General features: G+C 38.2%; 1 protein-coding gene across 2 annotated transcripts in view; it reads left to right on the plus strand.

The window, feature by feature from the left end:
- Positions 1–25171, plus strand: part of SCAMP1 (secretory carrier membrane protein 1) — a 121797-nt gene that overhangs the window by 81726 nt on the left and 14900 nt on the right. For both annotated transcript variants that reach the window (XM_017527707.1, XM_017527708.2), the window contains 2 exons: positions 11413–11514; positions 14354–14471. In XM_017527707.1, coding sequence (XP_017383196.1) covers positions 11413–11514; positions 14354–14471 — 220 coding nt within the window. The remainder of the gene's footprint in view (positions 1–11412; positions 11515–14353; positions 14472–25171) is intronic.

Below are 25171 nucleotides of genomic sequence, written 5' to 3' on the forward strand. Positions count from 1 at the left end.
ATGTTGACCAGGATGGTCTCGATCTCTTGACCTCGTGATCCACCCGCCTCGGCCTCCCAAAGTGCTGGGATTACAGGCTTGAGCCACCGCGCCCGGCCTTTTCTTGTTTCTTTTTATGCCTCATAATTTCTTGTTAAGAACTAGACATCTTTTAAAGACAATAGAGACAGAGATAAATAGGTTTTGTGCCTTAAGTGGGAAGTAACATGGGATATCAAAGCCCATCCTCCTCAGGGCACAGCTAAAGACTCACTGCACATGGCTTTTCCGTTGTGCTAGGCTTTTAGTATATGGGTGGTGTGGTAATGGTAGGGGGCAGGTGTCAGGCAGTTCAGTCAGAAATTGATCTAGGTTTGGGTTTTTGCTTGCCATGACTGCTCTCAGTACCTCACAGACTTCAGATGCCTTTGGTGTTACCTTATGTTTAGGGTGAGGCCTGCTTTTCCAGAAGCTTTTTCTTGGTGTTTGCTCCATTAGCTTCAGGTTTCTTTTTTGTGCCTGCTCCTCAGAGAGGGCTTCTCTTCACACACTCTTCCCCCAGGAGTAGACTGCTCTTATTTGTTACTTTATATTTGCAGCATGGCGGGGATGTCGGGGAGTTAGGGGAGTAGGATATTCTTGTTCTGGCATGCTGTATCTCTGGAGAGGAGAGATTGGCCCGTCTCAGTGATCCTGCCTCACCACCATCTCTAAAGTCTCTGTAATGGATACATTCCTGTCCCACCTCCAGGATTAGAGGATTTTTTTTCCTGGACCCTATCCCCAGCTGCAGCCTGTCTTTAGCTGTGCCCTGAGGAAGATGGGCTTTGCTGTCCCATTTTACCTCCTACTTAAGGCTTTTGTTTGGAAGAGATAAAGGGGAATTTTGGTGGTGGTAGCTGTTTGTCTTCCCCATACCTGTACCCTAAATGTGGCCAGCCTCCTGTCTTCCTTCTGAGAACCTAGTGAGGTCTGTGGAGAAGAGCCTGTGAGTGGGTGATGATGCCCATGTAGCTTTGCTCCTGGGGGTTCTGTATTCTCTCTCTAACCAACCTTTAGTCTGAGAGCAATTCATCACAAGCTTTAGCTGAATTCTTTCTTGCCTGTCTGTTCGAGGTAAACAAGTGCTGGTCTTTTATCTCTCTTTGAGTTATTTTTGAGGTTGTTTGCCCTTCGATGGTTATAAGTACAGCTGTGATTTTGCAGATTAATGTTTGTTGTTGTGAGAGTTAGGAACAGGTCTTTGCTATTGTAAACAGTGCTGCAATGAACATACGTATGCATGTGTCTATATAATGGAACAATTTATAATTCTTTGGGTATATACCCAGTAATGGGATTGCTTGGTCAAATGGAATTTCTAGGTCCTTACGGAATCGCCACACTGTCTTCCACAATGGTTGAACTAGTTTACACTCCCACCAACAGTGTAAAAGTGTTCCTATTTCTCCACATCCTCTCCAGCATCTGTTGTCCCCAGATTTTTTAATGATCGCCATTCTAACTGGTGTGAGATAGTATCTCAATGTAGTTTTGATTTTCATTTCTCTAATAATCAGTGATGATGAGCATTTTTTCATGTTTGTTGGCCTCATATATTTCTTCTTTTGTAAAGTGTCTGTTCATATCCTTTGCCTACTTTTGAATGGGCTTGTTTGTTTTTTTCTTGTAAATCTGTTTTAGTTCTTTGTAGATTCTAGATATCAGCCCTTTGTCAGATGGGTAGATTGCAAAAAATTTTTTCCCATTTTGTTGGTTGCCAATTCACTCTAGTGATTGTTTCTTTTGCTGTGCAGAAGCTGTGGAGTTTGATTAGTTCCCATTTGTCTGTTTTGGCTTTTGTTGCCAATGCATTTGGTGTTTTAGTCATGAAGTCGTTTCCTATGCCTATATCCTGAATGATTTTGCCTAGGTTTTCTTCTAGGGTTTTTATGGTGTTAGGTCTTATATATGAGTCTTTAATCCATCTGTAGTTAATTTTAGTGTAAGGTGTCACGAAGGGGTCCAGTTTCTGCTTTCTGCACATGGCTAGCCAGTTTTCCCAACACCATTTATTAAACAGGGAATCCTTTCCCCGTTGCTTGTTTTTGTGAGGTTTGTCAAAAATCAGATGGTTGTAGAAGTGTGGCGTTGCCTCCGAAGCTTCTGTTCTGTTCCATTGGTCTGTATCTCTGTTTTGGTACCAGTACCATGCTGTTTTGATTACTGTAGCCTTGCAGTATAGTTTGAAGTCAGGTAGGGTGATGCCTACAGCTTTGTTCTTTTTGCTTAGAATTGACTTGGCTATGCAGGCTCTCTTTTGGTTCCATATGAAGTTTAAGGTGGTTTTTTCCAGTTCTGTGAAGAAGGTCATTGGTAGCTTGATGGGGATAGCATTGAATCTATAAATTACTTTGGGCAGTATGGCCATTTTCACGATACTAATTCTTCTTAACCATGGGCATGAAATGTTTCTCCGTCTGTTTGTGTCCTCTCTTATTTCCTTGAGCAGTGGTTTATAGTTCTCCTTGAAGAAGTCCTTTACATCCTTTGTTGGTTGTATTCCTAAGTATTTCATTCTTTTTATAGCAGTTGTGGATGACAGTTCGTTCTTGATTTGGCTCTCTTTAAGTCTGTTATTTGTGTCTAGGAATGCTTGTGATTTTTGCACATTGATTTTGTATCCTGAGACTTTGCTGAACTTGCTTATCAGTTTCAGGAGATTTTGGGCTGAGATGATGGGGTCTTCTAAATATACAATCATGTCGTCTGCAAATAGAGACAATTTGACTTCCTCCTTTTCTAATTGAATACCCTTTATTTCTTTTTCTTGCCTGATTGCTCTGGCTATAACTTCTAATACTGTACTGAAGAGAGGGCATCCTTGTCTAGTGCCAGATTTCAAAGGGAATGCTTCCAGTTTTTGCCCATTCAGTATGATATTGGCTGTGGGTTTGTCGTAAATAGCTTTTATTATTTTGAGATACGTCTGGCAATACCTAGTTTATTGAGAGTTTTTAGCATAAAGGGCTATTGAATTTTGTCAAAGGCCTTCTCTGCATCTGTTGAGATAATGTGATTTTTGTCTTTTGTTCTGTTTATGTGGTGAATTATGTTTATAGATTTGCGTATGTTGAACCAGCCTTGCATCCCTGGCATGAAGCCTACTTGATCATGATGGATAAGCTTTTTAATGTGCTGTTGCATTCGGTTTGCCAGTATTTTATTGAGGTTTTTTGCATCTGTGTTCATCACGGATATTGGCCTGAAGTTTTCTTTTCTTGTTGAGTCTCTGCCGGGTTTTGGAATCAGGATGATGTTGGTCTCATAAAAGGATTTGGAAAGGATTCCCTCTTTTTGGGTTGTTTGGAGTAGTTTCAGAAGTGGTACCAGCTCCTCTTTGTATGTCTAGTAGAATTCGGCTGTGAACCCATCTGGACCTGGGCTTTTTTTTATGGTTAGGGTATTAATTGCTGCCTCAACTTCAGCCCTTGTTATTGGTCTATTCAGGATTTCGATTTATTCCTGGTTTAGGCTTGGCAGGAGGCAAGTGTCCAGGAATTTATCCATTTCTTCCAGGTTTACTAGTTTATATGCATAGAGTTATTTGTAGTAATCTCTGATGGTAGTTTGTATTTCTGTGGAATATGTGGTGATATCCCCTTTATTGTTTTTTATGGCATCTATTTGATTATTCTCTCTTTTCTTTTTAATTAATCTGGTGAGCGGTCTATTTTGTTGATCTTTTCAAAAAACCAGCTCCTGGATTTATTGATTTTTCGAAGGGTGTTTTGTGTGTCTGTCTCCTTCAGTTCTGCTCTGATCTTAGTTATTTCCCGTCTCCTGCTAGGTTTTGAGTTTTTTTGATCTTGCTCCTCTAGCTCTTTCAATTTTGACGATAGGTTGTCAATTGTCGATCTTTGGTTATTTCTCATGTGGGCATTTATTACTATATCTTTTCCTCTAGACACTGCTTTATATGTGTCCCAGAGATTCTGGTATGTTGTGTCTTCCTTCTCTTTGGTTTCAAAGAACATCTTTATTTCTTCCTTCATTTCATTGTTTATCCAGTCAACATTCAAGAGCCAGTTGTTCAGTTTCCATGAAGCTGTGTGGTTCTGAGTTAGTTTCTGAATTCTGAGTTCTAACTTGATTGCACTGTGGTCTGAGAGACCGTTTGTTATGATTTCCGTTCTTCTGCATTTGCTGAGGAGGAATCTCCTGGTCTGGCTCCCTGTTTCAGTCCCCTTTTTATAAGTTGAATGGGTGATTGCCTGTTGAAAAAGCACCCAGATTTGTGTGAGATTTTGTGTGGAGACCCGCCGGCCAGCTGAAACAGCTGCGCTGGAGACTCGTGGCGCTTTTTCACCCAGGAATCTCCTGGCCTGGCTCCCTATTTCAGTCCCCTTTTTATCAGTTGAATGACGACTCTTCTCCCAGGTGCTCTACTTGCCAGCTGAAAGGGCGCCTGGACCCGTGTGAGTTTTTTTGTGAGGAGACCTGCTGTGCCAGCTGAAACAGCCCCTCTGGAGTCCCGTGGCGCTTCTCCGCCCAGGCATCTCCTGGAGTGTTGGCAATAAAAATCTGTCTGGAAATGCAGCAACCACTCACCCTCCGTGCTCTTGCTGGGAGCTGCAATCCAGAGTTGCTCCTACTCGGCCATCTTGGATCCCCTTCTCCAATTTTTATATTTTTAATAGAGATGGGTTTCTTCATGTTGGCCAGGCTGGTCTTGAATGCCTCACCTTAGGTGGTCTGCCTGCCTTGGCCTCTGAAAGTGCTGGGATTACAGGTGTGAGTCACTGCCCCCTGCCCAGTTTTCTGTCTTATGAGAGCATAACCTGTGTAATAGTTTGAAAACAGTCCATTTGTGACCTAGGATCTAATCAATGTTAACTTTCGTTTTCCTTTAAATTAGCTTTGTTGTTCAAAGGTGATTTGAAAATCATTAGTTACTGGCTCATTTTGTCTCTTTATGCTATCTACATTGAATAGCAATTCGAATGTGAGATTTTAGTTGTTATGATCTCCTCTTATATAAGAAACACTGCGCTGAGCATTTGGGGTTAATTTTCTTTAGCTAGTAGTGTTATATTCCTTGATAATTAAATTTCTTGGAGAAGGTGGAATTGAAATAATATCTTAGAGATAGTTTTATCACATGGTTAAGTATTTTAGCCTTATAGATGCACAGGTAAGTCTCTATATATTTGGATTATTTAACCTCTCTCAATCTGTTTGCTCATCAGTAAAATGAGTCAATATTAGTGTGCCTCATGGGAGTGTTGTAAGGATCGATTCGACAGTACATGTGTTTGACATGGTCCTTGGGAAATAATGTTCAACAAATGTTAGCTATTATTAAGTCAGTTAAGTATAGAGGATTTGGAGTTTGCACCAACGTTGTGGTCTAGGTTTGATATTGTTCAGGTTTAAAACTTCATTTAATGTGAGCCTTTTCATTGTCCCCTCTGCTTTTGACAGAACATAGGTGGGAAGAAGACAGTGCAGAGTCTCTTTCATTCCAGTCCTGTGCTTTTTTAGCCAGACTTGTCTATTGAGGTTTTTTGTTTTTTTTTTTTCTTCAAGATAGGATCTCACACTGTCACCCAGGCTAGAATGCAGTAGCGCAGCCATTGTTCATTGCCGCTTTGTTTTCCGGGCTCAAATGATCCTCTGGCTTTAACCTTCCACATAGCCAGGAGTACAGGCGTGTGCCACTATACTTAATTAATTAATTAATTAATTTTTGAGGCAGAGCCTTGCTCTGTCCCCCAGGCTGGAGTGCAGTGGTACAGCCTTGGCTCACTGCAACCTCTGCCTCCTGGGTTTAAGTGATTCTTCTGCGTCAGCCTCCCAACTAGCTGGGACTGCAGGTGCATGCCACCACACCTGGCTAATTTTTTTTATTTTTAGTAGAGACAGGGTTTCTCAGTGTTAGCCAGGATGGTCTCAATCTTCTGATCTCACTATTGCCTGCATTGGCCTCCCAAAGTGCTGGGATTACAGGTGTAAGCCGCCGTACCTGGTCCCATTTTTTAACAGAGATGAGGTCTTAACTGTATTGCCCAGGCTGGTCTTGAACTGCTCAGCTCAACCAGTCCTCCCACCTTGGCCTCCCAAAGTGCTAAGATTGTAAGCATCAACCATTGTGCCCAGTTCTTAATAATTTTTAAGAGATAGACTCTTATAGATTTAAACTCTTTTAATCTTCTCCCAAAAAACTACACATATGAAATTTTTTTTTTTACTGTTGTGGTGAGGGACAGTTCATGGTGTTGCCTTTTCAAGCCTACTTATAGACTCCCTGTTCTGGAGAAATCATTTCAGCATAAAGTTACTAAAGAGGGAATGTGGGGCTGGTTAGACAGTCTTGGAGCCCCCAAACAAGACAAGAAAAGCAGCTGTACTTGTTAGGTTTCTGTATTCATCCATTTTCATATTGCTAAGGAAGAAATGCTTAAGACTGGGTAGTTTATAAAGAAAAAGATGTTTAATGGACTCAGTTCCACATGGCTGGGAAGGCCTTACAATCATGGCAGAAGGTGAAGAAGGTGCAAAGGCCCGTCCTACATGCAAGCAAGAGAGCATGTGCAGGGGAACCGCTCTTTATAAAACTATCAGATCTTGTGAGGCTTAATCACTTTCATGAGGACAGCACAGGAGAACCTGCCCCCATGATTCAGTTACCTGCCACGGAGGCCCTCCCATGACATGTGGGGGTTATGGGAGCTTCAATTCAAGATGAGATTTGAGTGGGGACACAGCCAAACCATATCAGTTTCTTTTCATTCTAATGCATGTACACCATCAATAGTTTCTTGTATTACTTGATTCTAGTAGTTGTGATTGTTAGCAACCATGTTCTAGAAATTTTCAGTATCTTAACAACCTAATGCCACTCTTGTGAGCAGGATATTACTTCTGTGAGCAAAACAATTTATTTTTATACAGTATTATATGAGTGTAATAGATACATCAACAAGTAATGTTTATTAGTTACTTTTATGTGCCTGTGCATTCCCAGCTAAGCACTTTACCTGCATTATTTTATTTATATAAAAGCATGTTCCACTGTTACCCCCATTTTGCAAATGGAAAATCTCCGGCTTAATATTTTACCCAAAGTTACACAACTTTAACTGGGGGAATCTGGATTCAAACCCAAGTCTGTCTTTAAATTCATGTTCTTTTATCCACTATGTTGAGTTGCCAGAGTTAAAGACATTTAGTGCTGTACTTCAGTTAACTTGTGTCCCCACGTCTTCTCTTAGCCCTTTGAAATAATGAAATAGTTTGTCTTTCCTCTTACCCCAAATAGTAGTTGTAACTAATACCTCTGGTATCAATTTAGCATGTGAAATAAACTTCATAACATCAAATAAGCTTATTTTCTGAGATTTATTGTAAGTTAGGGAAGAACTTTTCTATTAAAATTGTGCTGCAACTTGGCTGTAGAAGATGTTAAACCAAAAACCACTTGCTTATTTGAAATTGAGTTTTCCATTAGGCTTTGATCTGAAAGAGTCAGGATGGCAAGTAGTAGAGAGCTTTTATTTATATATTCTGATGAGGAAATATGTTACTTAGGTGTATTTATTATGAATAAATATCCATGATACCATAAATATTTATCATAAACTGAGGCAGATTACAATTTAAGCCACATAGCTTAAATCAATGGATAGTGTTTAAAACAAAATCTATATATTTGTTCTTTGTTTGGTTTAAAATGGCAATGTTCAAGCTGATTTAAACAGTGTGATTTCTAATTTCTTCCTGCATGCGAGACCCACTGCCTTTGGTTCTGAATGCCAATAGAAGTTCTTCTTCCCCGATGATGCTTTTCTTTCTTTTTTTTTTTTCCCTGGACCTTTTCTGATTCTGGTAGAGGTACATCCCTCCTGGGGTCTTCTGGCTCTTCCAGAGTTCCTCAGCTTCAGCTGACCCTTCCCTCAAGCATCTGAAAGGAACTTAATACTCACGTGATGATTGTATTGCTTCAGTTTGTTTTGAATTTGACTGATTTTGTATTGGCAGTAATATGGACAGCTCAGGTAAAGGAAGATTTGTGCTCCCTTGGAGACAAGAGTCTAGGTAGTTAAGTAAGTGCTGGGATACGGAGTTTATGTCTTAGAGAACTTTGAAGTGTTTTAAAATAATCATTTATATTAATGGTCAGTGTACAATGAAATGAATTTTATTGTCCCCTTATTCAGAAATAGAGAAGTGGTAAAACAAAATAAATAAAATATTGAGAATGATATTTAACCTGCTTAATATCTTTTATTTAGCTTTAATTGTTTAAAACTAGACAAAAGTAGACTTTGAGGTTTTCATTTGATTAGTTTTATACACTATATTTGTGCGTACTAACTGTACATACAAAAAAAGGAAGGTGTACTGGTTTTAACAAAACTCCATTTGTATTTGAAAGCAATGTTTTAGAAATTGTTTTTGAGTAGGACTTCTTAATTTTAAAAACATATTCAGTATTTTCTAATAGATTTCTTAAGTAGAAATTATAATTAGGCAGTTTCAGCTCCTAGAATGTGTCTGTGAATTTGGAACCAAGGTAATGGACATAGCTGTTGGGAAACCTGTAGATATAATTCGGCCCCTTTTTAGAGCACATACTTTATATATTTATAATTTAGAACATTTCAATAGTCTGGTTTCTTGGCACACAAAATAGAAGTAACAGCTCTAGGTGGAAAATGAGAATATTATTAAGTTTTATTCTTCATTCTCTGCCAGAGGGAGTGGGAAATAGAAATATACTTTAGAAGTGTCTGTTTCAAAATAGTAAAAGAAAACTGTTTATTAAAGTAATGTTTTGCATATGAGCCTGGAGAGATGAGTCATACATAGGATTTCTATTTGGTATTAATAAAAATAGAATTTTATATTGTAGATTTTGTTCTTGGCTATTTTTCATTAATAAGTTTTCTCACCTTTATGGTCATTAACACCAGCTTTGGTGTAATAGAGTACTGACACGATTACTGTAAGATGTGGAACCATTTAATTTAAATCTGGCTGACATAGAAAACATTATTAATGAACCATTAAAATTTGCTCTTTTGTACCTTAGGGAAATGACTGATTCTAGAGCAGGGGTTCCCAACCCCTGGGCCACAGGCTTGTACTGGTCCCTGGCCTATTAGGAACTGGGCCACTCAGCAGGAGGTGAGCAGCTGCTAGCCAGCATTACTATCTGAGCCCTGCCTCCTGTCAGATCAGCAGTGGCATTGGATTCTCATAGGAGCACAAAACCTATAGTGAATCGTGTGTGCAAGGGATCTAGGTTGCATGCGCCTTGTGAGAATCTAATCCCTGATGACCTGAGATAGAACACTTTGATTTTGAAACCATCTCACCCCACCATACATAGAAAAATTGTCTTCCATAAAACAGGTCCCTGGTGCCAAAAAGGTTGGGGACTGCTGCTTTACTGTATTCATGTTAACTCATTGCTGTGTTTGTACACTAGTTACAGAAATGCAAAAACCTTAAAATAGTTACAATTTTGAAAAAGAACAATAAAGCTGATGGACTAACACTACCTAATTTGAAAACTTACTAGAAAACTTCAGTAATCAAAATAGTGTGGTATTGACAAAAAAGGAGACAAATATTGAAGAGTGAGAGAGAATGGCAAGCCCAGAAATAAACCCACCCATAGACAGACGACTAATTTTGAGAAAGGTGCAAAGGAAATGCAATGCAGAAAGGACAATCTTTTTAAGAAATGATGCTAGAACAATTGGATAGCCACATGCAAAAAAGAACTTGAATTCATACTTGATATGATATTTTTAAAAACTCAAAGTTAATTTTAAAAAACTAACTCAAAAATATTTTTAAAAATTAACTGAAAAAAATTAACATTTCAGTTTTAAATGTAATGCTTTAAATACAAAACTAGAAAAAAACAGGAAAAAAAAATCTTTACGTCCTTGGCTTTGGCAGATTTCTCAGAAACAATAAAATAAAGATCTATAAAAGAACAAGTGAATACACTGAACTTAATAAAAAGGCAAAATACCTCTTTAGAAGAAAATCTCTTCTGCTGCTGCTTTTTTTTTAAGAAGATGGATGTCTCACCATGTTGTCCAGGCTGGTGTAAAACTCCTGACCTCAAGTAATCCCTTTACCTCTGGGTCTGAATAACAGATTACAGGTGTGAGCCATTATGCTTGCTCCCAAAAAAAAACACTCTTAAGAGAATGAAAAGACAAGCAATGACTGGGAGAAAATCCTTGTCAAACATTTATCTGAAAGAGGACTTGAATTTCCAGGATATACTTTTAAAAACTCTCACAACTCAACAATAAGGGAAAAAGCAATCTAATTACAGCATCAGAAAAAGATTTTAATTAGTTCATGAAAGAACTATATATGACAAAGCGCATAAAAAGATGCTCAACAACATTACTTATTAGGAAGATGCAAATTAAAACCATATAAGATATCTCTGTACAGCTATTAGAATAGCTAGAATTAAAAAGACGATAACAGGTGTTACTGAGATGTAGAGGAGCTGGAGTATTCCAGCTCATGTACTGCCAGGTGGGAGTGAAAAATAGAACAGCCTGTTTGTAAAACAGTTTGGTAGTTTCTTAAAAATTTAAATGTATCCCTGTGATATGTTCCAGCTTTCCCTCTTGTAGGTATTTACCCAAGAGAAAAAGGAAACATATGTTCATGGAAAGACTTGTATATGACTATTAATAATAGCTTTATTAATAACTGATAATAACTTTATAATCTAGAAAACTAAATTTCTGTCAACAGTGAATGAATAAACTATGATATATTTGCACAATGGAATACTATTCAGCAATGAAAAGGAATGAACTTTTGATACGTGCCACAAAACTGGGTGAATCTCAGAATAATTGTGCTAAGTAAAAGAAGCCAGACAAGAAAAAAAATACTGTGTAATATGTGATCCTATTTATATAACACTCAAAATAGTCAAACTATGGTAACAGAAAAGCAGAGGGTAGGGTAGGGCTACCAAGGGGCTCAAGGAAACTTTGTGGATATGCTCACCATAATGATTGGGGAATCAGATATATAAATAGTCAAAAATTATTAAAGCAATATTTTAAATATTTGCAATTTATTGTATGTTCATTATATGTATAATTCTATGATGCTATTTAATAAAAGAAGAAAACAAATAAGGTTTTTGGTCAAGATGGATTGTGATGCAGTTGGAAATTGAAAGGACAAAGTGAAATTAGAATAATGATACCTAGTGTTAGCATGACGAGTTCACATAAGTTATTACATTGTTACTAACTTGAGGCCTCAGTTGGTTGCCCCTTTTTTTTGTTTGTACTTTTAAGATTTGAGTGTCATTCTGCATGTAAATGTAAAGATAATGAGAAAAATGACATCTTCTTTCTTCCTACCCTTTTTTCTTTTTTTTTTTTTTTTTTTAAGGAGTGACAGTTTATTCAGATTTTTTTTTTTTTTTTTCGTCTATATTTGTCAGTTTGCTGTACATGTACTTCAGGCTGCAGGATTTCAAAATTGGGGCAATTGGTAAGTTGTTTACTAGTTTTCAGCTTTAACCTAATATTGTAATATAATTTTTGGCTTCCTAACATAGTTAACACAGAAAAATTGGATTAGCAAAATTAAATGAAAGCAAAAATTGTTTTAAAGATGCAATTTGAAAATGTCGTAAGGCATAAACTTTGGACAAATCAGTCTCTGAAGATTATGTTCCCATCTTTAAAAACAGCACATTTTATCTAGTATAAATAAAATGTGTATGTAAGGGCACTAAGAGGAAAACTGCAGAAGACACTGAGGGGGTCAGAGGGGGCGGGGGTGGAGACCAAGGAATGTGGAAAGGATAGGAAATAACTTTAGGGATTTTAAGGAAAAGGATACCTATTATGTATAAAGCCCTATTTTATGTGTACAAACATGTATTTTTATATACAAATATACATGGGCACTTGTCCCTGAAAGGTAGAATCACTGCACACACGTATATACATATATTTTTAAACAATAGAATCATTCTCATCATAGCTTATTCAGTGGGGGACCCTCAGAAATGGAGACTGTCTGGACCCAGGCTACGAGGTAATAGCAGATTTAGATATCTCTTTACACTCTGTTGCAAGCATTCCTTGAGTGAAATGGTGGGTGGAAGAGTACACATCTCTAAAATTATCTGTCCCCTTCGTCTTTCTTTTATACTGACTTGCATTCAGCTGTATTCTTACATGCCAGAAGCATATGTGATGCAACTTTGTTTCACTGTGTACATAAACCAAAATTGAAATTAGCATTTAATTAGAGTGTGCTGAAGTCTTAAATTTAGTATGCTACTACTGAAGTGGAGTAGTGATTGGCAGTCAGATAATGCTTGGCAGTTCTGCAGAGCTCCTAATAGGCATAAATACGTGGAGAGAATTTAGATATTTTAAATCAGTTCTCAGAAAAAGTAATAATTTTCCTTATTTTAAATAGTGTCTAGGTTTTGGTATTTTAGGAAAAAAATATTTTAAATGTTTAATTAAAAATACACTGCTTACTTTAACAGCACAAGGTTTTTTTTTTTTATTCTTGTGAAATCGAAGTAATTTCTTTTGCTTTTAGCACAGACATAGGGAAATGCTAGAACTGAGCCTAACAGCATGTATGTGTCTAAATAACGTAAAAAGAGTCTGCTAATGAGAGTGCAGACAGAATTGACCTGTTTTAAGACAGACCCTCACGTAATTCAGATTTTTTAGATTAAACATTTTATTTTTAGGTAATCTTAGATTCACATACAATCATAAGAAATAATGCAAAGAGATCTCAGGTACCCTTTATCTAGTTTCTCCCAATGATGGTAATTTTGCAGAACTATAGTAAAATATAAAAACCAAGATCTTGACATTGATAGTAAAGATAGGGAACATTTTCATCACCAGAGGATTCCTCTTGTTGCTTTTTCATAGCCACACTTAAAACTCTCCTTTTCCTACTCCTTAGCCCCTGGCAACCCCTAATGTGTTCTTCCTTTCTGTTGTTTTGTCATTTCAAGAAGGTTATAGGCCTGGAATCATAGTCTACAACCTTTGGCTTTTTTCACTCAGTGTTATTTTCTGGAGATTCATCCAGTTTGCTATGTGTATCTATAGTTTATTCCGATTGATTGATTGAGACAGAGTCTCGCCCTGTCGTCCAGACTGGAGTGCAGTGGCATGATCTCAGCTCACTGCGTTGGCCTCCTGGGTTCAAATGATTCTCGTACCTCAGCCTCCCGAGTAGCTGGGATTAAGGGGCCTGCCATCCAGCCCAGCTAATCTTTCTGTTTTTAGTAGACATGGGGTTTCGCTACGTTGCCCAGGCAAGTCTTAAACTTGTGGCCTCCTGTGATCTGCCCGCCTTGGCCTCCCAAAGTGCTGGGATTACAGGTGTGAGCTACCGTGCCCAGCCTTCTTTTTATTTTTGAGTAGTATTATATGATACGGATGTATCACAGTTTATTTAATTGTTCACCAGTTGAAGGATATCTGTATTGTGTCCAGTTTTGGACATTACAAATAAAGCTGCCATGAAATTTGTGAATAGATTTTTGTGTGAACATAATTTTCATTTCTCTGGGATAAATGTCCAAGAATGTAATTAGTAGATTATATGGATGTTGCATGTTTAGTTTTTTAAAGAAACAGACAAACTGTTTTCTAGAATGGCTATATTATTTTACACTTCCACCAACAGTTATGAGCGATTTAGTCTCTACTTCCACACCAGCATTTGGTGGTCATTACTTTTTATTTTAGCCATCTTAATAGGTGTGTAGTGATATCTCATTGTGGTTTTGAACATCTTTCCAGGTACTTATTTGTCATCTTTATATCCTCTTGGTAAAATGTCTCTTCCTGTCTTTTATCCATTTTCTTAATAATTTTTATGTACTATTGAGCTTTGAAAGCTCTGTATTCTAGATGTGAATCCTTTGTTGGATAAATTGTTTACAAATATTTTCTTCCATAATTCAGCAGAATTTAAAATAAACATTTAAAAAATGTAGTAATGAACTCATAAGCTTAAAAAGTATTCAGCTTGAAAAACATACAGTCTGGAATTAAACACGAGCACCTGGAGTTTGTTTTGCTTTTGAATTCAAACTATGCCATTTATAAGCTGTGTGACTTTGGGCAAGTTACTGAATGTCTCAGTTCCTCATTTGTAAAATAGGGATTTAAAACAGCCTCTATCCTACTGGGTGGGTTGTGAGAATTAAATGTGCTAATACACATAAAGAACTTGAACACTGCGTCCTTGATAAGTGTTGAGTATGTGTTAGATATTATGCTATTTTTATAAAGTGTACATTAACTTTTGTCTAATTACACTTTTTATTACTCTGTAGTGGTTGGATTTCATCCCTTACTGGTCTCAACAAAAGTATTCCCGTTGGAATCATGATGATAATCATAGCAGCACTTTTCACAGCATCAGCAGTCATCTCACTAGTTATGTTTAAAAAAGTAAGTGAAATTTTATGTTTGTAAATTTTTATAGTGAACCTGATGTATAGCTTTCATTTTCCCATTTTGCTATAGTTTGGTGTAACTTGAAGCCGTTTTATTGTTCTTGTACAAATATGCTCTTTGAGAATTACTTTTTACAATTAAAAGTTATGCATAGGTACATTTTAGGAAATTGCATCACATTTTAAACTTCTGTAAAAAGGGAGTATTTTAAAATCATTTTAACTGAAGGCTTTCATGAGTTAAGGAGTCAAGCTCATTTTTAAAATTTGGATTTTTGAAAATACTCTAAATTTCTTTTTTTGGATATGAAGCATATTAGCCTGATTAAGAAATAGAAGTAAAACTATTACATGGTGTGTATATTTTATGCATATATATCTCTTAAGTTTTTAGGTGTTTTTTTTTTTTGTTTTTTTTTGTGTTTCTAAAACAATTTTTATGATAAATTCGGAGAGAATATGTACACGTTTGTTGCATGGTAATATTGCATAATGTCAGAATTTGGGCTTCTATTGAACCCATCACCCAATAGTGAACACAGTGCCCAATAGATAGTGTTTCGGCTTTGCTCTTCTCCCTTCCTCCCTTATGGAGTCCCCAGTGTCTGTTGTTTCCATCTTTATCTCTTTTTGAACCCTTCATTCCCCCACTTCTAAGTGAGAACATGCAGGATTTGATTTTCTCTTTGTGTGTTAATTCACTTAGTATACTGGTGTCCAGCTACATCTATGTTGCTACAAAGGACATAATTTCATTTTTTAGTTGGTGTAGTATTTCATGGTGTATATCACATTTTCTTTATTCAGTCTACTATTGATGGACACTTAGGTTGATTCTATGACTTTGCTATTGTGAATAGTGGTGCAATAAGCATATGAGTGCAGGTGTCTTTTTGATAAAATGATTTCTTTTCCTTTGGTTAGATACCCAGCAGGGGTTTGCTAGGTTGAATGGAAGTTCTATTTTTATTTCTTTGAGAAATCTGCATACTGTTTTCCATAGAAGTTGAACAAATTGACATTCCTATCAATAGTATATAAGCATTCCATTTTCTCTGCATCCTTGCCAACATCTGTTATTTTTTGACTTTTTAGTAATAGCTATTTTGACTGGTGTGAGATGGTAATTATTGTGGTTTTGATTTGCGTTTCTCTGTTTAGTGATGTTGAATATTTTTATGTTTGTTCGCTGCTTGTATGTCTTCTTTCAAGAAGTGTCTGTTGATGTCCTTTGCTCACTTTTAATGTTTTTTTCTTGTTAAGTTCTTTATAAATTCTAGATAATAGTCCTTTGTCAAATGCATAGTTTGTACATATTTTCTCCCATTCTATAGATTGTCTGTTTACTCTGTTTATTGTGTCTTTCTTTCTTTCGTATTTTAAAGAAAGTCTCATTCTATTGCCCAGGCTGGAGTGCATTGGCTCAATCTCTGCTTGCTGTAGTCTCCACCTCCTTGTTTCACACAATTATCCTGCCTTGGCCTCTTGAGTAGCTAGGATTACAGTCGTGCATGACCATGCCTGGGTAATTTTTGTTTTTTTAGTAGAGATGGGGTTTAAACATGTTGGCCAAGCTGGCCTCGTGCTCCTGACCTTAAATGATCAGTCCACCTTGGCCTCACAAAGTACTGGGATTTGAGCCACTGTGCCCAGCCTGTTTAGTGTTTCTTTTGCTGTGCAGAAGCTCTTGAAGTCCCCTTTGTCACTTTTTGTTTGTGTTGCATTTGCTATTGAGATATTAGTAGTAAATTATTTTTTCTAGGTCAGTGTCTAGAAGAGTATTTCCTAGATTTTCTTCTAGGATTTTTGTAATTTCAGGTTTTACATTTGTCTTCAATCCATCTTGAGTTAATTTTTGTATATGGTGAGAAGTAGGGGTCCAATTTTATTCTTTTGCATGTGGCTAGCCAGTTTACTCAGCACCATTTATTGAATAAGGTGTCCTTTCCCAATTATTTATTATTGTCAGCTTTGTTAAAGATTAGTTGCTTGTAGGTGTGTGGTATTATTTCTGGGTTCCCTGTTCCATTGGTCTGTCTATTTTTGTACTGGAACCATGCTATTTGGTTTCTGTAGTCTTTTTTCTTTTTTGAGGCAGAGTCTTGCTCTGACACCCAGGCTGGAGTGCAGTGGCACAATCTTTGCTCACTGCACCCTCTGCCTCCCCAGGTTCTGTTCTCATGTCTCAGGCGGCCAAGCAGCTGGGACTACGAGTGCAAGTCACCATGCCTGACTAATTTTTATATTTTTAGTAGAGAGGATTTCACCATGTTGGCCAGGCTGGTCTCTAACTCCTGGCTGCAAGTGATCTGTCCACCTCGGCCTCCCAAAGTGCTGGATTTGGTGTGAGCCACTGCACCTGGCCACTGTAGTCTTTCACTTATAGTTTGAAGTCAGGCAGTATGATGCCTCTAGCTTTGCTCTTTTTGCTTAGGATTGCTTTAGCTGTTGTGGCTCTTTTTGGTTCCATATGAATTTTAGAATTGTATTTTCTACTTCTATGGAAAATGATGTTGGTAATTTGATAGGAATTGTGTTGAATCTGTATATTACTTTGGGCAGTATGATCATTGTAACAATATTGATTTTTCTAATCCATGAACATGGAGTTTTCCATTTCTTTGCATCATGTATTTTCTCTCATCAGGGATTTGCAGTTCTTATGGAGTTCTTTCTCCTTCTTAGTTAAATGTATTCTAGATATGTGTAGGGGTGTGTGTGCATGTGTCTATTGTAAATGGGATTGAGTTCCTGATTTGGTTCTCGGCTTGAATGTTGTTGATGTGTAGAAATGCTACTGATTTTTGTATGTTGATGTTCTATCTTGAAACTTTATGTTTTTTTTGAGACAGAATCTTACTCTGTTGCCCAGGCTGGAGTGCAGTGGTGTTGTCTTGGCCCACTGCACCCTCTGCCTCCTGGGTTCAGTATCTGGGATTACAGGCATGGCACGTGGCTAATATTTTTTGTATTTTTAGTAGAGGTGATTTCACCATTTTGGCCAGTCTGATATGTCACTCCTGACTTCAAGTGATCCATCTGTCTTGGCCTCCCAAAGTGTTGGGATTACAGGTATGAGTCACCATACCTGGCCTGTATCTTAAAACTTTACTGAAGTCATTTATCTGGTCTTAGGAGTCATTTGGAGGAATCGCTAGGACTTGCAACTGCCCTGTTGTTTTAGGTATATTTCTTCAGGTAGAATTCCCATGTCTATTTTCACAGCCTTGAAAACAAACTTATTACATGGAGGAAGGCAAATTAGTATTGTTATTTCTTTATTTAAAGTTTTATTGTGTTTTAGATATATATAAATTCGATATATGTGTTCAGACATGATGCCAAGACCCTGGTGTTATACCTATGTTTTAAGTGATAAAGACTTTTTGATACGTCTCACTTTAAAGAAAATAAGTCATTATAATTTTTTTTTTTTTTACTATTCTTTTACTTGAGAATATATATGAGGGATGCCTACAAATAATTTTACCTTGTATTTAAAACCACTTTGTACTCTTTTAGTACTTTAGCCAGGCATTTGCCTTTTATCCTTCTCAAAACCCTGTGAAGGTTAGACTGTGTCGTTTCTTCATGTTTTGTGGCATATTTTCTCTATTTGAAATTTTTAACTTTTTTTCTGCACCAAACACACATACCATTGACACTCAGCTTTCTAATGTTACTACATCCCTTCTCCAGTTTTCCTCCTTCTTAACCTCTGTAGCTTTCTGTAACACAGGTGGCTCCTCTGTTAAGACTTTGCAATGATGTTCTAATTGTCCCGCCTCTTTGGCTATTCTTTCTCCTCCACTTCTTTATCCAGTTCATAAATTAAGGTCTTAAATGTACTTGGCTCTTTGTGCTATACGCTCATTTTCTTTGGGAATTTCATCTTATTGTTTCAGTTTCTTCTCTATCTAGGTGACGTAGAATGTTGGAATTGAAAAAGGTAATGTTTCACATAAACCTTTAGTTATGTCTTCACTTGTTCATTTTCTGATTTTATCTCACTGGAGCTGGTTTTCTTTAAAAAACAAAACAAAACAAAACACTGACTGAATACCTACTATGAATGAGATGGCACTAAGCACTTATGTGATTCCATTAAACATTTTGTCAGTGCTGTGACTGCTTCTGTCAGTGCTTCTGTTACTTTTTAAGTCACTTTCTTAGATATCTTTTTAGTATCTTTTCCGTCTTTCTTTTTCCATTTCCCGCCTCAGCTAATCCAGAATTTTTTTTAACAGGTTACTTAGACTCCCTTATTCTTCTCACAGTCCATTTTGTATATTAACCTTAATGTATAATAATTACTGTGTTAACCTTAAAGAAACCCCAAACAAATCGACACTGCAGATTTTTGGTGTGGATCTGGGATTGGGAATGGGATTGTGGTGACAGCAAGAAGAAGGGCTGCATTCAGAAACACCAGCATCGCTAAGGTTGTAAAAACACACTACATGGCACAGAGTCAGCAAATGGGCCTTAATAACCTATCGATGAAATCTGCTTTTTTGTGCTCAGCCATGCTCTGGGCCCTATGCAGAACACTTTACCAGTATTATGCCATTTCATCCTCTCAAGGAATCCCAGACTGAGATTATAGTCGTGGTGGGAAGAAGGGCTAGTGGTGACATCTCACAGCTCCATGACTCACACTTTATATTCTAGTCAAACTGTACTGCCCTGTTTCTTCAAACACATCATGTACATTCCTTTGTCCCAGATTTTGTTTATATGATTTTTTGGGGGGTTTTGAAAAGGAATTATTTATTCTCATATAGTCAAATCCATCATAACTTCATCTTATGGTTATATATATTGTTTAGGTAATCCTTTTTTTGTTTAAACTTATTTATTATACTTTAAGTTCTGGGGTACTTGTGTGGATCGTGCAGGTTTGTTACATAGGTATACATGTGCCGTGGTGGTGGTTTGCTGCATCCATTGTCCCATCGTCTACATTAGGTATTTCTCCTAATGCTTTCCCTCCCCAGTCCCCTCACCCCCTACTATTCCTTCCCTAGCCCTCCACCCCCAGGCCTCAGTGTGTGGTGTTCTACTCTCTGTGTCCATATGTTCTTATTGTTCAACACTCACTTATGAGTGAGAACATGCGTTGTTTGGTTTTCTATTCTTGTGTCAGTTTGCTAAGAATGATGATGTCTAGTTTCATCCATGTCCCTGCATAGGACATGAACTCATTCTTTTTTGTGGCTGTATAATATTCCATGGTGTATATGTGCCACATTTTCTTTATCCAGTCTATCATTGATGGGCGTTTGAGTTGGTTCCAAGTCTTTGCTATTGTGAACAGTGCTGCAATAAACATATGTATGCATGTGTCTTTATAGTAGCATGATTTATAATCTTTTGGGTATGCACCCAGCAGTGGGATTGCTGGGTCAAATGGTATTTCTATTTCTAGATCCTTGAGGAATCGCCACACTGTCTTCTGCAATGGTTGAATTAATTTACGTATATGATGTTTTTTAATCTGTGGATTAATTGGTCTTCTCTGCTAATTGAAGACGTATCAGTGTTCTTTCAAGACCCAGCCTTGATCTTGCTGTGTTCTCCCAGAATCTTTTTTGTTGCCATGTGTCTTAGGGACTGTGTCGTTCTCTATTTTCTTGGGGGAACTTACTGTCTGTATTGCTCACTGTGAGACCTGGGCATAAGCCAGTTTATATGCCGTATGTTGCATGTATTCTGGGTACCTAGCTGTTAGCCCCCACAGTCCAAAGAAGTGTTTTAGCATTGGAATTAGATGAGAAGAGCAAAAGTTTTGCTTTAAGCATACAACTCAGGTTGAATTTTTGGCACCTTCACTTACAGCTGTGTGACCTGAGATAGGGTCTTCTGTAACCACTCAGGTTTAGTGTCATCTGTACTCCAAGCTGTGTGAGAGTGGAGACCTGTTCTGTATGCTTTCAGGTTGTATTCTTCACATCTGGAACAGTGACATGCAGCGATTGGCATGTCATAGGCACTCAGATATTTGTTGAATAAGAGAATGAATGGGAAGAGTAACTACTTTCATAGGGTTGGTGTGAAAATTAAATGAAACAGTGAGTGTAAACTGCATAGAACAGGGCCTTCTCAGTTAACAGTAGTTTTCCTTTCTGATCTTGACCCCTTTATCATTTTATATTCAGTATCTAGTTGAGTGTCTACCTTTGTTTAGTAGATGCCTTTATCAGTCAGCATTCTGTCAGAAACAGAAAGAATGAAGAGGTTAATTGCAGGGAATTGGCTTACACAGCTGTAAGGGCTGGTGGGTTGAATCTGATATCAGCGGGCAGGCCAGAACTCTCAGGCAGAAGCGGAAGCTCCAGTCCACAAGTGGGGTTTTTTCTTCCTCAGAGGAACTCCAGTTCTGTTGTTAAGGCCTTTCAGTTGGTTGAGGCATACCCAGATAACCTACAATACTCTTCTTAAAGCCAGCTGATGGTAGTTGCTGATTTCATCTACAAAATGCCTTCACAACAACACCTAGATTAGTGTTTGTTTGAATAAGTGGAGACTATGGCCTAGCCAAATTGACACATAACACTGACCATCACAACACCATTCTTTGGAGAATTCCTTTATTATTTCACATGTATCATTGAGGGTATTTTATAAAACTAGAAATATAATAAACTTAGAGTATAGTAGAGGATTTTGTGGTATGTGGCAACTTTCACTCGTTTATTAAACAGCTGTTACTGAGCATATAGTATATGCCAGGCACTGGCTTGTGTGAGCTCAGAGAGCTCACCTGTTGGTGAAGAGAAACAAATTGGTGGGCCCCACAATTCAGTGATTTAATGGCCATCATAGAGGTAAGTATAGGGAGCAGAGCTTTCATGTTTTAAAAACAGTCATTTCTCTTGCTGTGATAGAAATTGAGATCCAATTTTAAAAACCTAATTTTTCTTTTTAAATTTTCTGTTTCACACTTGATCAAAACTGGCAGTTTAATGACAAAAAATCCTTTGCAAGTATGTAGCAGTATTTATAACCACTAGGGGTCAGGCTTTTCAAGAATAATTAATGCCTTCTGACAGTAATCTGTGCACAGTTTCGACTCTAGAATTGTTGGGTCTTATTAAGCTGTTCTTCTCTTAAGGTAATTGTGCTCTGTGCTGTTTATTTATCCTAATTGAAATGAATAGGATTTTGGTAATTTCGTTGGCATTCTGTTGCGTTGCATAACCGAAGTAGCTCATCATTGGTGCTAGAGTACGTAGTATGAGGCTCTGCTGTTTGTTTCCCCCACAGTATTGTTTTACACTTCACATTTCAAATATTGAAAGAATATATGTCTCCTATACATCTACATGGATAAGGGTCTAGTTCAGTCCTTATCTTCCACAAGCAGGTTTCTTATTTTCTCTCTGATTATTTCCAAATGGTGTTTTTCAAAAGATCCTCTTTCTATTAGGACTATTAGAAAGAATTGAATAATGGTTTTGGGCTAAGGGGGCAGATATTACAAATGTGTCAAATAGTAAATGAATGCATCACAGGAGACTGTGGATAAAGGAAATCCAAAGCTTTTCCCCTCTGTTAATTGGTATAAGAGCTAGAATGACTTAATATGGAAGTAATTAATAGATAATACGGCATTTGTATTCCTTTGGGACCTGGTTTTGAATGATTATCATTTCCATGAAATTTGTTCATGTTTACATTAAATAGTTTTTAATAGTGAATTTTTTGCATTTTGAAAGAATTTTAGAAAAGTTATTTTGCCTCTTTAAAAAGTTTTCTAAAGTGTTTCAAATTTTGTTTATTTACTACAATATCTATTCTGCAGATACTCTTTTTTGTGGGATCCTAGAATGGGTACATGATCCAGAATACTGTGATTAAGTCTCACTAATTAAACTGGTGTTTTATGGTAAATGCTTTGTGATGATGCCCTATTATATATAAAGTGATAGTCTTCTTAGGTGAAAAGTGACTCTTATAATTGTCTCGTCTGTATGCAAGGGATTGGTTTCGGAACCCACCCATCTTATATCAAATCCATGCATACTCAAGCCCTGGAGTTCACCTTGCAGAACCCGTATATACAAAACGCCTTTTGTATACTTGGGTTTTGCATCCCATTAATACTGTATTTTCTATCTGAGTTGGTTGGAAAGGTAACTGGACCTGCCCAGTTCAAGGATTATCATTGATACTTTTTTTGAAAGCATTGCTTTTGTTCACCTCTCCCCCTTGTCTCTTCCCCTTTTGTAACTTTATTTATAACCTAGGATAGAAAACTGATTAATTCTACTGTACTATTTTTCTATAGTCACAAATAGGCATGCTACTTCTCTCTCAGAACCATTCAGCACTATCATCTTTGCTGATTAGGAATCAATTCTGGATGGTTCACATTGTCTATTAAAATACTCATCCAGTTACTTGTCACCTTCGTCCAAGGGGCACAGAGTAGACAGAGTAATACTTTTGAATTCCTAGGAAAAAAGGCAGTCCTGAGCAGATTGTTTATATCCTGTCCTCAGTTGACACCCTTAGTATATTCACCTAAACACTTTACTCCCAATTTTTATTTTGTTATCTTTTTCAATAAGTACTAAGACACCTACTTAATAGATCCCAAATCTAGGTTACTATAACTAAATTATTATCTTAGGCCTCTTCAAATTTGGTAGATTTGGTAGATAGGTGAGTATTTATAATGCTTTACATATGATACTTTCATCTGAGTCATCCTTATATGCATATTTTTCTCAGCTTTATTGAACTATAATTAACATACAATTCATCCAGTTAAAATATACAGTTCATACCACGTATGGTGATTCATATCTGTAATTCTAGCACTTTAGGAGGCTTTGGGAGGCTGAGGCAAGAAAATCATTTGAGGCCAGAAGTTCGAAACCAGCCTGGGCAACATAATGAGACCACCCCTCAACCCCTTACAAGACATTAAAAGAAAAACAAAAACTTAGTCAGGCATGGCGATGTGAGTTTATTGTCCTAGCTGTCGGGGAGACTCAGGTGGGAGGATCACTTGAGCACAGGAGTTTGAGGCTGCAGTCAGCTGTAATTGCATACCACTATACTCTAGCCTGGGCTACTGAGTGAGACCCTGTGTCTAAAAAATACAAAATAGGAGGGATCCAAGATGGCCGTTTAGGAACAGCTGGGGATTGCAGCTCCGGGTGAAAGCACAGAGGGTGAGTGGACGCCGCATTTTTATTGCCCACAGACTAGGCAATGCCCAGGCGGAGGAGCTTCACGGGTCGCCAGCACGGCTGTTAACGGCCAGCATGGCTGTGCCCACCAGCGCCGCTGCTTTGCCCCACACGGCTGCTTTGTCGGCGCCCTGGAGCAGCGGTTCTCCGTACAAAATACACCGGTCCGGGTGCCCTTTTGGCTGGCAATTGGAGCCACGCCCATTCGTCCGTTTAAAAAGGGGACTGAGTAGGGAACGAGGACAGTAGATTCCAGGGCAAAAAAAGCGCCACAAATCTCAGTGCCGCTGTTTAAGCCAGCGCAGTGAGTTGCTGCAGGGGAAAAAACACAGACACTGGCGCCTCTTCAACAGGCGACTGGAATGCAAACTTAAAAAAGGCTCTGAGGCAGGGAGCCAGACGATCAGGCTTGGCTGGTCCCACCCCCACAAAAGAACAGCAATCAGAAACTCTCTGGATTGAGAGTTTCACAGCAAGCGCAGCTGAATCCAGACGGTCCAGCTCTGTGGGGGAGGGGTGTCTGCCATTACCGAGGCAGCCTGCCACTACGGAGGTAGTCAGCCAATGCTGAGGCAGCCTGCCATTGTCAAGGCAACCCGCCACTACAGAGAGACTCAGTCTTAACAGAGGTGGGCCACCCTTGCCAAGGCAGTTCTAACTACACCCATATAAACAGGACTACAGGGAAGTTCACTCGGCAGCTGGGCAGAGCCCACAGCAGCTCAGCAAAGCCTCTACAGGCAGACAGTGACTAGGCTGCCTCCTTGCTGGGCAGGGCAGCTCTGAAGGAAAAAAAATAAAGAGAAGGCAGCAGCATAACCAAAACTCATAAAGCCCTAAATCCCTGGGACAGAGCACCTGGGAACAAAAAGCAGTTTTATGAGTTCAGCTGCAGCAGACCTAAACGTACCTGCCCAGCAGCTCTGAATGAACAACGGAGCTCACAGCTCAGCATTTGAGCTCCTATAAAGAAGAGACCGTCTCCTCAAGCAGCTCCCTGACCCCTATATATCCAAAGAGCCACCTCATAAAGAAGAGATCAGATTGACACTTGGCGGGTATCCTTCTGGGACAAAGATAGCAGCAGAAGAAAACTGGTAACAACTCTTACTGTTCTGCAGCTGCTGCAGGTGAATGCCAGGCAAGCAGGGCCTGGAGTGGACCTCAGCAGACCTACAGCAGAGGGGCCAGACTGTCAGAAGGAAAACTAAGAAACAGAAATAACCTCATCATCAACAAACAGAACATCTACTCAGACACCCAATCTGAAAGCCAGCAACTACAAAGACGACAGGTGGATAAATCCATAAGGATGGGAAGAAACCAGCGCAAAAAGGATGAAAACACCCGAAACCAGAACACCTCTTCTCCTACAAGGGATCACAACTCCTCACCAGCAAGGGAACAACGTTGGATGGAGAACGAGTGTGATGAAATGACAGAATCAGACTTCAGAAGGTGGGTAGTAAGAAACTTCTGTGAACTTAAAGAACAT

Source organism: Cebus imitator, unplaced genomic scaffold (assembly GCF_001604975.1).
Source record: "Cebus imitator isolate Cc_AM_T3 unplaced genomic scaffold, Cebus_imitator-1.0 Scaffold50, whole genome shotgun sequence".
Taxonomy (NCBI): Eukaryota; Metazoa; Chordata; class Mammalia; order Primates; family Cebidae; genus Cebus; species Cebus imitator.